The sequence below is a fragment of the Apodemus sylvaticus genome, chromosome 7 (genome assembly GCF_947179515.1).
Source record: "Apodemus sylvaticus chromosome 7, mApoSyl1.1, whole genome shotgun sequence".
Taxonomy (NCBI): Eukaryota; Metazoa; Chordata; class Mammalia; order Rodentia; family Muridae; genus Apodemus; species Apodemus sylvaticus.
The window spans coordinates 89,456,463-89,470,795 of NC_067478.1; the positions used below are offsets into that span (position 1 = coordinate 89,456,463).

The following is a 14,333-nucleotide window of genomic DNA, read 5'->3' on the forward strand; positions in this document are numbered from 1 at the left end:
AATATATTGTATGAATCTACAAAACTTTTGAAGAATGAATAATTTTTTATTAAAATTAAATGACAATAAATGCTGCTTAGGACATAAAGAAAGAGGCTTATTCACTGTTGGTTGGAATGTAAACTGGTTCAGCTACTATGAAAAATCAATGTGACAGTTCCTATAGTGGTAGAAATAGACATGGCATTTGATCTACCTAATCCTGGGTAGGAATTCTTGACATATATTTTGAATTCTTGTCGTTTTGCATTCTAACTTACATATTATATAATACAAAGTTAAGATGTTTTATTAAATGTACACTTTAGTGATTTCATCCATGAATGTTATATGTCTTGATACTATTGTCCCTACTTCCTTTCTCCCTACTTTCTTTTCTCAAACACCAGCTACCCCATCATCTTGAACATGCTACAAGATCTTTTTCTGTGAACATGCCATTTTGTTTTATTTTCTGATCAACAGAGTTTAAATGGGGCCATCTAGATGATCCTGGGTGAGAATTATGCTTAATAAAATTGTTCAAAGTCAGCACCTATTACCTGGAAATAGCTCAGGAGAATAAGGAAACACCTTTTTTTTTTTTTTTTGGAGATATGTTAAGAGGAATCATGAATGATTCCACAGATGCTGCTTCATCCAGGAAGGCATCATAAGAGAGTCGATGTATTTTTGGAGGCTTCTTAGAGCTACCAATTATCTTCAGAAGCAAAAAATCAGTTTTATGATTCCAGTTTCAATGAGAAGCAGTGGGATATAATTAGGTAAGGGAAATGTGGGAATTAATTTTTTGCAAGTCTCTATCTCTGCCTCTAATTCATTTGAATCTAATTCTTTTCATTTGAAAATGAATTCTTTTTAAAAACAAAATATGAGAATATTTAACAATTCATACTAATATGGCATTAAACAGAAAACAATTTTTATGAGTTTTATGAATAAATATTTCATGCATATGCAATAGTAAAATAATGCACTGCTATCATCAGTTCCATGATGATACATTCTTACAAGTATTAAGAACAGAGACCCATATAAGAAATTTTGTTCTTAATTCCACTCTGCTTTACAAAATTGTGCATATCTGTGCATTCCTGTTAGTGGCATGGGTCCTATCCACAAACATTTGTTTGTTTTTTGTTTTGTTTTTTATTTTGTTTTGGTAGAAGCTAGATTACCACTCATGTTTGTGGTAAAACCGTCCCCTAAATGAATCAAATTTTCAAAGGACCAATCACTAGTTGATGAGTAAGCAGGATTTCGGGTCAAGAGAGGAAGAGCAGAAGCAGTAGAAAGATATTTCCTTTTGGACGGGAAAGAGCATGGAGACACATTGCAGTTAGTGACAGCTTCCCTGCCCCATCCCACCTATGTTTAGGTGGTGAATTCTCTGGGATGTGCTACCACAGCATTTATAACTTAAATAGTTTACAACATTACAATGAGCCCAGATATTGTGTCGAAACTAAAGTTCACGTGATAACTCACTCAACTGGGTTCCAGAGAAAGGTATGGTGGCAGGGTACCCTAGCCAGCCACATGAATTTGGAAGCATGGGGCATGCATGGCTGCAGTGTACCATGGGAACTTAAGGAGCTTGGTGGAAGGTTTTGAATCTCTGATTCAGAGAGTCTGTTGGGCTGAGAAGAGGTCAGCCTGTCCTCCAGTACCATGCTGGTGGTGTCCTCTGGTAGCATGGATTAATTTTTAATATTTCATGCAACACATGATATCACACTATATCCTTTAATACAGTTCCATACAATTATCAAAAATTAGGTATGTTCCTCTAGCTGGTCTGCTTTGTCTGGCCTCAGTGGGAGAAGATGTGCCTAGAACCATGGAGACTTGATGTGCCAGGGCAATAGGATACTCAGGAGTAGCCACAACCAACTTAGAGGAGAAGGGGAGAGGATTGTTAGGGGGAGGGATTGTGGGAGGGAAAAACCTGGAGGGGGCAATGATGAGGATGTAAAGTGAATAAAAAATATATTTTGCATATTTTACTTTTTAATAAAATTATTACTTTTGGATATCACAATGTCTGAAATCTTTAGAAAGACTTCATTACAAATGCTGATTATAAAGAATATTGAGAAGATAAAAAATTTGGGCCAAATATATTTACTCTTTACTGTAAGATAAATATAGTTCACATAAAAGTAACAATGTTCTTCATCCATAAACCAGAATCATTCAAAAGGTTTTGAGAGTTTGCCAGACTGAACAGTATAATTCATGCTATAATAAGACGATAGATCTCTATATTCCAGATAGATGTTGTCCTTCATATGTCCCATTGCCTAAAACTGTCCTGCCCTTGGCAACATTAAAAAAAAAAACATAGCAATGGCAGTAATTTCACATCATGTAGCTATACTTATCCCTTTCAACTGTTTGCTAGCCCTCTAAACATGAATGTGGGTAATGAAATATCAGTCTGTTTTCACAAGAAAAACTTTCTTTCAAGGAACTTATTTAGTGCAACTTTGACATCCTTATTTCTCAGGCTATAGATCAAGGGATTCAGCATGGGCACAATAATGGTGTAAAAAACAGAGGACACTTTCCCTTGGTCCATGGAGCTGACTGAAGATGGTTGTAGATACATGAATGCAAGAGAACCAAAGAAGATAGCAACAGCTGATATGTGTGAGCTGCAGGTGCTGAAGGCTTTGGCCCTACCTTCAGTGGATTTAATCCGGAGGATGCTGGCAATAATGAAGATGTAAGAGCTTAAAATAGTAAGAGTTGGAATAAAGATGTTAAAAACACTGAAACATAAAACTACTACTTCATTAATAAAAGTATCAGAACAAGGGAGTTCCAGTAGTGGAAAAAGATCACAGAAGTAATGATTTATTACATTTGCCTTACAGAAATGCACTTTCAACATGCAGATTGTGTGAGTTGTGGCACCAATCAAAGCTATAGTATATACACCAAATATCATCCATGAACAGACTTGATAGGACATCACAACATTGTAAAGCAAGGGATTACAGATGGCAACATAGCGGTCATATGCCATTACAGCTAACATGTGACACTCTGCAATAGCAAAAGTAATGAAAATGTAGAGCTGAGTCATGCATTCAGGGTAGGAGATGATGTTCTTCACTGCCGAGAAGTTCACCAGCATTTTGGGAATAATGACAGTGGACTGGCAGAGGTCAATGAAGGACAGACTGCTGAGAAAAAAGTACATGGGTGTGTACAGTTGGGAACTGAATAGGATCAGGGTGATCATGCCTAGATTCCCCACTACTGTGACCACATAGATGCCTAGAAAGAGGAGGAAGAGGGGCAGCTGCAGCTCTGGTTTGTCTGTTAACCCAGCGAGGATGAACTCAGTCACTTCAGAAAGATTTCCTTTAACCATTTTCTTCTCTGGGTTCTATGTATAAAGAGACAACAGTGAAATAATTATCTATTATTTTACCACACAATGAAGTGTAAAACAGAATTCAAGCTTTCATTTTTATAGGCATCTTTATTTTTCTGATAGATATACTTAATTTTAGCCATCTAAGTTATTATACTTCTCAACACATGTCACTTAAAGTTAAAAATATTTTACTTCTCTCTGTGAGTATAATTTTTGTTATGTTAGGACTTATTCCATGGAAAATGAAAGAGTCAGACACATTCAGTAAAGTCTGTTAAGGAGTGTTCATGACAAATTTGTTCTCCCCACCACTACAGAGAAATACATTTTTTTCTGTTACAAGAGCACCATCCACACAAAGGCAAAAGACCACCACAGACATCTACAACTGTTGCTATACTTACTAGTGACAATGTAAAACCTTTCTCCATAAGGTAATGAATAGTGTAAACTATACTTTAATAAATGCAACAGAACCTTTTGTCAATCAGACGAAAATTTGAAATCAAAAGGGATCTGAATTTGAAAGTAAATAATGAAAATTCCTTTACTTCTACATGGATTAATGTTTTATACATAAAATTCCAAGAATTTTATGGTAACTTATTTAAAAGGCCATCCTAGACTGAGAACAAAGATCATGAAATAAACTCATAAATTATAATAATAATTCACTTGAAATATCATGAAAAATGTTAAAATGTTTAGGAATAAATTAAGGAAACATAAAGCATTGCAGTTGAAATTGTCAACATTTTTGAAAATCTAAATCATTACATACATGGACATAAATTCCATTTTAATCAATCGCAAGATTTAATATTGTGAAATGGTAATACTTCCCATACAGGTTTAAAACAGTGTAATGCTAATGAAAATCCAAGATACTTTCATTACCAATACAAATATATTGATCATATAATATTTCATGAAATGTAATGAGACATGGAATGATCAGAATAAACCTGGAGACATTGGAAGTTTCAAGTTTCCCTATTTGAAAACTCACTATATATTACAATATTCTCATAATACTGGTATGCCATGAAATATAAGCATATTTCTTATATGCTGTAAATAAACCCTACATTTATATGTTGTTGAAGTTAAACATTTCATAAAAATTCAATAGAGGAAGACTATTTTTCCAACCAATTGACAAATAGATGAAATTACATAATAAAGTAAATCTCTAATTTTAATAATATGAGACATGGATGCTATCACTAAATATAATAGCTAAATTTAACAACGTTTGTAAAAAAAAATACAACAGTAAATCTCCATGCCCATGAAATTTGTGATAGTTTCCTGCATAAGTTGAAACAATCAGAGGTTATAACCAAAAAAAATTATTTGGGCATAATTAAAATTAAAAATAATTTGTGCCGTAAAGAATAGACTAGATATGTGAAAAATAACACACTCAATGGGAAACACATCTCAGTATTGTATCTTAGGGAGGACTATTAGTAGAATGAAAGAACTTTTATATCTTCTTATTTAAGAAAAAAATAATCCAGTTAAAAATAGCCAGATAATTTGAATAATGACCCTTATATCTGAGAAAGATAAATTACCAACAAACACACGAAAATATATCTACCATCATTAATTATTAGAAACATTTAAATAAAAAACAAAGTGAAACACAATTTCACATTGATTGGAGTGGTTACTATAAAATGGTAACCACTGGATCCTGTGACACAGTGCTCCATAACCAGATACCACCTGGAGAGACCAGGTCTCCACGTGCTGACACACTATTGAGCACAGGCAAGACCACCCCTTCTACTCTGAGGGACCTGCTTGGAGTTCTTAGGACACAGGAACAGAGGAGTAACAGCCTAGGACAGGTTCCTTCTGGTTTCTACCTGCGCCCCAGTTGATGCTGTGTCATGGCTCTTCATGCCCAAATACTGCTGGGAAAGAGCTGGTCCCCCAGCAGTGCTGACATGTCTTTGAGCACAGGTTAGAAAACTATGACTGCTCAAATTCCTGCCCCAAGAGGGACATGTCCAGAGCTATCAGGACACAGGAATCAAAACCAGCCTGGGACAGGATTGTTCCACTTTCCATCTACACCACAGAGCTGACCCTCTCTGTGCCAAATTCCTCCCAAAGAGAAGTGGTCTCCCAGGAGTACTGACACACAGATTTGCAGAAAGGACAAACTACAGTCAGAGTGAGCAAGGCCAGCTAACACAAGAAATAACCAGATGGCTAGAGGCAAAGGCAAGAACATAATAGAAAGCAAGATTACTTGGCATCATCAGGACCCAGTTCTTCCACCAACAGGAGTCACAGATACCCTAACACAGCAGAGAAGCAAGACTTTGATTTAAAATCACATCTCATGATGATGATAGAGGACTTTAAGAAAAATACAAGAGAATACAAGTAAATAGGCAGAAGCCCTTAAAGAGGAAACACAAAAAACCCTTAAAGAATTACAGTAAAACACAACCAAACAGGTGAAGGAGTAGAACAAATCCATTCAGGATCTCAAAGTGGAAATAGAAACAATAAAGAAATCTATCTCCAGGAGATAATCCTGGAGATAGAAAACCTAGGAAAGAAGTTAGGAGTCATGGATACAAGGATCACAACAGAATGCAAGAGATAGAAGAGAAAATCTCAGGAGCAGAAGATACCATCGAAAACATTGATACAACAGTCAAAGAAAATGCAAAATGCAAAAAGCTCCTGACCCAAAACATCCAGGAAACCCAGGATACAATGAGAAGACCAAACATAAGGATAATAGGTAAAGAAGAGAGCAAACATTTCTACATTAAAGGGCCAGTAAACATCTTGAACAAAAGTATAGAAGAAAACTTACCTAACCTCAAGAAAGTGATGCCCATAAACATACAAGAAAGCCTACAGAACTCCAAAATAGATTGGACCAGAAAAGAAATTGCTCCCATCATGTAACAGTCAAAACACAAAATATAAAAAACAAAGAAAGACTATTAAAAGCCTTAAGGGAACAAGGTCAAGTAACATATAAAGGTGGACCTATCAAAATTACACCAGACTTCTGACCAGACACTATGAAAGCTAGAAGATCCTGGGTAGATGTCATATGGAACATAATGAGCATAAATGTCATAACGCCATAAAGTCATAAAGAACATAAATGCCATGCCAGGCTACTATACCCAGCAAAACTCTCAATAACTATGGGAAAAGAAACCAAGCTACTCCATGACAATACCAAATTTACACACTATCTTTCCACACATTCAGCCCTTCAAAAGATAATACATTGAAAACTCCAATACAAGGAGGGAAACTACACCCTAGAAAAAGCTAGAAAGTAATCTTTCCACAAAAACCAAGAGAAGATAAACTCACAAACATAAAAGTAACAGGAAAAATAACAGGAAGCAACAATCATTTTTCCTAATATCTCTTAATGTTAATGGACTCAATTCCCCAATAAAAATACATAGACTAAAGACTGGATACATAAACAGGACCCAGCATTTTGCTGCATACAGGAAATGAACTTCATTGTCAAAGACAGACTCTACTTCAGAGTAAGGGGCTGGAAAACAATTTTTCAAGTCAATGGTCCCAACAAATAAGCTGGAGTAGATGTTCTTTTTTTATATTTATTTTCTATATTCTTTGTTTACATTCTAAAAGCTTTTCCCTTTCCCAGTTCCCCCCAATATGTCCCATAAGTCCTCTTCTCTCCATCCATTCTCCTATCTTTCCCCCTCCCTTTTCTCTGTCCTGGTAGACATTCTAATATCAATTATGATCATCTTACAACAATAGGTTATTAAAAAGGATAAGGAATTACATTTCATACTCATCAAAGGAAAAATGTACCAGAAGAACTCTCAGTAATGAACATCTATGCTCCAAATGCAAGGGCACCCACATTCATGAGAGAAATGTTACTAAAGCTCAAAGCACACATTGTACCCCACACAATAATAGTGGGAGACATCAATACTCCACTTTTATCAATGGATAGATCATGGAGACACAAAATAAACAGAGACACAGTGAAATTAATAGAATTTATGGACAAAATGATTTAACAAATATCTACAGGATACTTAATCCTCAAACAGAAGAATATACCTCTTTCTCAACACCTCATGGTACCTTCTCCAAAACTGACCATATAATCAATCACAAAACAGGCCTCAACAATACAAGAAAATTGAAATTTCCTCATCCATTCTATCAGATCACCATGGACTAAGGCTTGTCTTTAATAGCAACAAAAACAACAGAAAGACCATATACACATGAAAGCTGAATAATACCTTACCCAATAATTTGATCAAGGAAGAAATAAAGAAATTAAATATGTTCGAGAATTTAATGAAAATGAAGGCAAAACATACCCAAACTTATGGGACACAATGAGAGCACTGCTAAGAGGAAAACTCACAGCTCTGAGTGCCTCCGACAATAAAGTAGAGAAAGCATACACTAGCAGCTTAAAAGCACACCTGAAAGCTCTAGAACAAAAAGAAGAAAATTCACTTAAGAGCAGTAGACAACAGAAAATATTCAAACTCACAGATGAAATCAACCAATTACAAACAAACAACAACAACAAAAAAAACTATACAAAGAATCAACAAAACCAGGAACTGGTTCTTTGAGAAAATCAACAAGATAAACACTTAGCCAGACTAACGAGCAAGCATACAGACAGTATCCAAATTAACAAAATCAGAAATGAAAAGGGAGATAAAACTACAGAAACTGAGGAAATTAAAAAAAAATCACAGATCGTACTCCAAAAATATATACTCAACATAACTGGAAAACATGGATGAAATGGGTGATTTTCTATACAGATGCCAGCTACAAAAGTTAAATAAGGATCAGACAAACCATGTAAACAGTTACATAACCCTAAAAGAAATATAAGCAGTCATTAGAAGTCTCTCAACTCAGAAAGCCCAGGGCCAGATGGTTTTAGTGCAGAATTCAACCAGACCTTCAAAGAAGATCTAATACCAATACTTCTCAAACTATTCTATATAATATAAAGATAAGGAAAACTACTGAACTTCTTATATGAAACCGCAGTTATACTGATACCTAAACCACAATAAAAGCACAACAAAGAAAGAGAAGTACAGACCAATTTCCTTTATGAGTATTGATGCAAAAATACTCAATAATATTCTGGCAAACCAAATCCAAGAATACCTCAAAACAATCATCCATCATGTTCAAGTAGGCTTCATCCCACAGATGCAGGGATGGTCCAATATATGGAAATCCATCAATGTAATCCACTATATAAACAAACTCAAAGGAAAAAACCCACAGGATAATTCGTTAGATGCTGAAAAAGCATTTGACAAAATTTAACATCCCTTCATATTAAAAGTCTTGGAAAGATCAGAAATCCAAGGCCCATACCTAAACATAGTAAAAGCAATATACACCCAACCAGTAGCCCACATCAAATGGAGAGAAACTTGAAGTAATCCCACTAAAATCAGGGACTAGATAAGGTTGCCCACTCTTTTTCTATATATTTAATATAGTACTAGAAGTTGTAACTAGAGCAATCAGACAACAAAGAAGGTCAAAGGAATACAAACTGGAAAGGAAGAAGTCAAAATATCATTAATTACAAATGATATGATAGTATACTTAAATGACCCCAACAATTCCACCAGAGGACTCCTACAGTTGACAAGCAACTTCAGCAAAGTTGCCAGATATAAAATTTACTCAAATGAGTGGTCTTCCTCTATTCAGAATAAATGGGCTGAGAAAGAAATTAGGAAAACACTACCCTTCTCAATAGTCACAAACAATACAAAATATCTTGGTGTCTCTAACCAAACAAGTGAAAAATCTGTATGACAATAATTCCAAATCTCTGAAGAGAGATATCAAAAAAAATCCTCAGAATAATGAAAGATCTCCCATGTTCATGGACTGGCAGAATTAATGGCCATCTTGCTAAAAGCAATCTATATATTCCAAGCAATCCCCATGAAAATTCCAACTCAGTTATTTACAGAGTTAGAAAGAGTAATTCTCAAATTCATTTGGAATAACAATAAAACTATTTTCAACCACAAAAGAACTTCTGGCAGAAGCACCATCCCTGACCTCAAGCTGTATTACAGAGTAATAGTGAAAAAAAACCTGCATGGTATTAGTACAGTGACAGGTAGGTAGATCAATGGAATAGAACTGAAGACCCAGAAATAAACCCATGTACCTATGTTTACTTGACACTTTACAAAGGAGCTAAAACTATCCAGTGGAAAAAGATATCAATTTCAACAAATGGTGGTAGTTCACCTGGTGGTTAGCAGGTAGAAGAATGCAAATGGATATATTCTTATCCCCTTGTACAAAGTTCAAGTCCAAGTGGATCAAGGACCTCCACATAAAACCAGGTGCATTGAAACTAATAGAAAAGAAAGTGGGCAAGATCCTCAAGCACAGGGGCACGGGGCACATGGGAAAATTTCCTGTTCAGAACACCAGTAGCTTATGCTCTAAGATCAAGAATTGACAAATGGTACTTCATAAAATTGCAAAGCTTCTGTAAGGCAAAGTACACTGTCAATAGGACAAAGTGGCAACCAACAGATTTGTAAAAGATATTTACTAAGCCTTCATCTGATAGAGGGCTAATATCCAATATATACAAAGAACTCAAGAAGTTAGACTCCAGAAAACCAAATAACCCTATTAAAAATTGGGAACAAAGCTAAACAGAGAATTCTCAACTGAAGAATGGCTAAGATGCACCTAAAGAAATGTTCAACATCCTTAGTCATCAAGGAAATGCAAGTCAAAACAACCCTGAGATTTCAACTCATTCCAGTCAGAATGGCTAACATGAAAAACTCAGGTGACAGCAGTTGCTGGTGAGGAAAAAGAACACTGTTGCATTATTGATGGGATTGCAAGCTTTTCTAACCACTGTGGAAATCAGTCTGGAGGCTCCTCAGATTATTGGGCATAGTACTACCTCAGGACCCAGTTATACCAGTCCTGGGCATATTCCCAGAAGATCCTACAACATGTAATAAGGACATATTCTTCACTATGTTCATTGCAGCTATATTTATAATACCCATAATGTGAAAAGAACCCATATCTCCCTCAACAGAGGAATGGATAAAGAAAACATGGAACACAACTAAATACTACTCAGCTATTAAAAAACATCGCCTTCATGAAATTCCCAGCTAGGGCCCGGGAAGATGGCTCAGCAGTTAAGAGCACCAACTTCTCTTCTGAAGGTCCTAAGTTCAAATCCCAGCAACCACATGGTGGCTCACAACCATCCATAATGAGATCTGCTGTCCTCTTCTAGTGTGTCTGAAGACAGCTACAGCGTATTCACATATAATAAATGGAATTCCCAGGCGAATGGATGGAACTTGAAACTATCACTCTTGAGTGAAGTAACTCACTCACAGAAGAACACTCATGGTATGCACTCACTGATAAATGGCTATTAGCCCCAAAGTTTGAAATACCAAATATTCAGTTTTGAGACCATATGAAGCCCCCAAAGAAGGAAGATCACAGTGTAGATGCTTCAGTGCTTCCTGTAAGGGGGAACAAAATACAGGAGGAAATATGGAAACAAAGTGTTGAGCAGAGACTGAAGGAAAGGTCATTCAGAGACTGCTCTACCTGTGGACCCATCCCATATACAACCACATAACATGGATGCTTTTGTGGATGCCAGGAAGTGTTTGCTGATGGGAGCCTGAGATGGCTGTCTTCTGAGGGGCTCTGCCAGAGCCTGACAAATATGCAAGAGGATGCTTGCAGCCAACCACTAGACTGAGGGCAGGGTCGCTGATGGAGGAGTTGGAGAAGGGACTGAATGAGCTGAGGGGGTTTTCAGCCCCATGGAAGGAGCAATAGTGCCAATTGGCCTCCTCCCCAGAGCTCCACGGTACATGATTGCCAACCAAAGAGTACACATGAAGAGACCCATGGCTCAGGCCACATATGTAACAGAGGATGACCTTGTTGGGCATAATTGGGAGGTTCGGGCCTTGAGCCTGTGGGTTGTTTGATGCCCCAGTGTAGGGGATTGCCAGGGTGGGAAGATGGGAGTGGATGGGTGGGGGAGCAACCCCAAACAGGCATGGAGAGGGGCATGGGATAGTGGGTTTCTGATGGGGAGATCTGGAAAGGGGAAACATTTGAAATGTAAATAAAGAAAATATCCAATATAAAAATTAAAAAAATTAAGAATTAAAAAAAATTAAGAAAAATGGTGACTGCTGGAAACGATGTGGGCATAGTACTCATATTACTGGTGGGGTTTTAAAATAGTACAAAAATTTCAGGAAACATTTGCAGATCTCTTGTAAAGGTAAAGCATCCAGTTATCACAACTCCAAGCAATTCCAATGCTTGAGACACATTTACAAGAATAGAAAATGCATTGACACAAAAGTCACACAAAAGACTCTGGAGTAGCACTGCTTACAACATGCAGTGCTCAAAAGAAGGGTTTTCCTGGCCTGTAATTGCTTTCTTTTGACCCTCCAGCTGGCTATCTCATGTACCAAAAAAAGCATTCCCATTTGGAGCCAATTCTGTACTCTTGTAGAAAAGCTTAATGATAGCTAGAGATTGGTTTTGTTAAAGTCAAACACAGAGGTGGTGGTATAATAACTTCTATAAAATATTTTATGTATTTTAGCAAATCTCTTAATTTTGTCTTTATTAACAATAAGGATTGAAGCCTAAACATGAGATGAATGAGGAAAACAAAAATAGACATGTCAAGTGGACAGAAGAAAGCCAGGTGGCTTCACCTCTACACAAAGAACCATGACAGGTAACTAAGAAAGGCAAAAAGTGGGAGCAATAGTTTTCCTGAGAGAAGAGCACATCAATTGTTGTAATGGTATAATAATAAATTGTATAATAGAAACTTGCATCATTATAACATATAAATATATTATAATTATAAAATTATAAACATATAAATGAATATAATATTATAATCATAATAAATAAAGGAATGTTTCTAAAGGTAATGAGCTTCATGTTCACATAGTTCTGTCTTTCTTGAAACACATATGTTTGAAATATATTCCTCAGAGAAGAGCACACCCAACATTAAGTTGTCAATCCTGGAAGCATAGAAATAAGTAGCATTACACAGAGTAGTCAGGTTGTATTTCATAATGTGTGTGTACATATATATATATATATATATATGTACACAAATAGATGAACATATGAATATAATATAGCTATCAATGAGAAAAGAAGCCAGGAATTTGAGAGAAAGCAATGAGGAATTTATTGGATGTCTTGAGGGATAAAAGGAAGAAAAAAAGTTACAATTATAGTGTCAGGAAATAAAAGAATCATAAGAAAAGATCATGACTATCCATGTATACATTGTCTCCCAGAATTCATTTACTGAAAATTATTCATAAATAGAAACTTGTTGAGATGTGGGAGATTTAAAGGACAATAGTAATAGGTCCATTGATTTGTATAGCCATGTAAGTGAGTTCACTATCTGTTCTTGTTTGCTTTTCTGTTGCTGTGATAACATACTATTTCAGATTATGTTTTTTAGGTCAATGGTAATTGAGGAAAATTATGGCAGCAACTGATGAAGGGATTTATAGAAAACAATGGAAGGATATTGTTTATTGGCTTGTGTACTGATAATTGTTTAACTAGCTTTCTTATAGAACCCAGGGCAATTGCCCAGAGAAGGTCCTCTCATAGTGAACATTCTTTCATAGATCTTGCTACAGGTCCCAAGGTAAATTTTCCAACTCAATTGAATTTCCTTCTTCCCAGGTGACTCTAGAATGTGTCAAGTTGGTTATAAGAATTAATCCTGTATAAACTGAACACATAAATATATCACTATTAAAGCACAGCCTTTCCATTCTTTGTCCTCAAAGTCTCAGATTAATATCATAATACCAAATATAATATAATTTTTAAACTCCCCCAGTTTTTAAATAATTTAACACCTTAAAATACAAGGTCTCTTTAATGGTTCAAAGTTTTCTAACTACAGGCTCCTGAAAATTAAAAACTATTAAATACTTTCTTATTTTAAAGGTGAAGAACTGGGGCATACACAGAATTATAATTAAGCAAACCCACACTCCATCAGTATAAATCTTCTAGCTCAGTGTGCAACATCTGGAAGCCACTCATGCTTTCTGGGCAACAAAAGCTTCAGTCATCCTAGCTTTCCAGCTGTGCATCCACATAACACACAACTTTAAAGAAAATCAGTCCAGGAACTTAAGAATGAACCTAAAGGTGACCCTTAAATCAGCTGTTACAGAATCCTCCTTTAAAAAACTCATTGTATATATTTTAAAATTATTTCTTTTTTGAGATTATGTATAATATATATCATGACAACATTTCATATCTCATGGTAATCATGAGATTATCCTGAAGGTCATCTGACATTCTGATGCTAAGAGATTTCAGGAGAAATAAAAGTTAGACCCCCACCTTTGCTCTATGTAAAGACTTCCATCTCAGTACACATGAGTTCTAGTCAAGTACTCCTTAAATGAAATATATCTTCAGGACGTTGGAGTGGGTAATCTAAAATAAAGTCTTCTGATTCATTTTTATTTTCAAAACCAGAACAGAAATTTTATGTTCTGAGCATTTTATGTTATTATTATAAATCCAAAATCATGACACCCTTCAAGTCTTCTAAATGCACATACAAGTCTAATATTTTCACAGAGACTTTTGAAATATCAACAACAACAAACATCATAAACGTATATAGAAGGAAACTCTCCAAGGATTCTTTTTCCACTTGGGATGAGTTGCTCACAGGAGAAAGCAATTAATGTTTCTGTTATCATGCTTTGGTTGATACTTTCATTTTGCTTCCTCTGGGTATAATTCTTTGTGTTTGGAAACAGTATCAATTATTGCATTTGGAGCCAGA

At 35.7% G+C, this 14,333-nt stretch overlaps 1 protein-coding gene across 1 annotated transcript; it reads right to left on the reverse strand.

Annotated features, from left to right (window-relative positions):
* Positions 1-2,446: 2,446 nt before the first annotated feature.
* LOC127689954 (olfactory receptor 150-like) lies at positions 2,447-3,382 on the reverse strand. Its single transcript, XM_052189525.1, has one exon. It carries the CDS (start codon positions 3,380-3,382, stop codon positions 2,447-2,449), a length of 936 nt encoding a protein of 311 aa, XP_052045485.1.
* Positions 3,383-14,333: the final 10,951 nt, after the last annotated feature.

Bases quoted from the DNA above. Each gene is read 5' to 3' on its own strand.
- LOC127689954 (XM_052189525.1), bottom strand. From the start codon at position 3,382: ATGGTTAAAGGAAATCTTTCTGAAGTGACTGAGTTCATCCTCGCTGGG.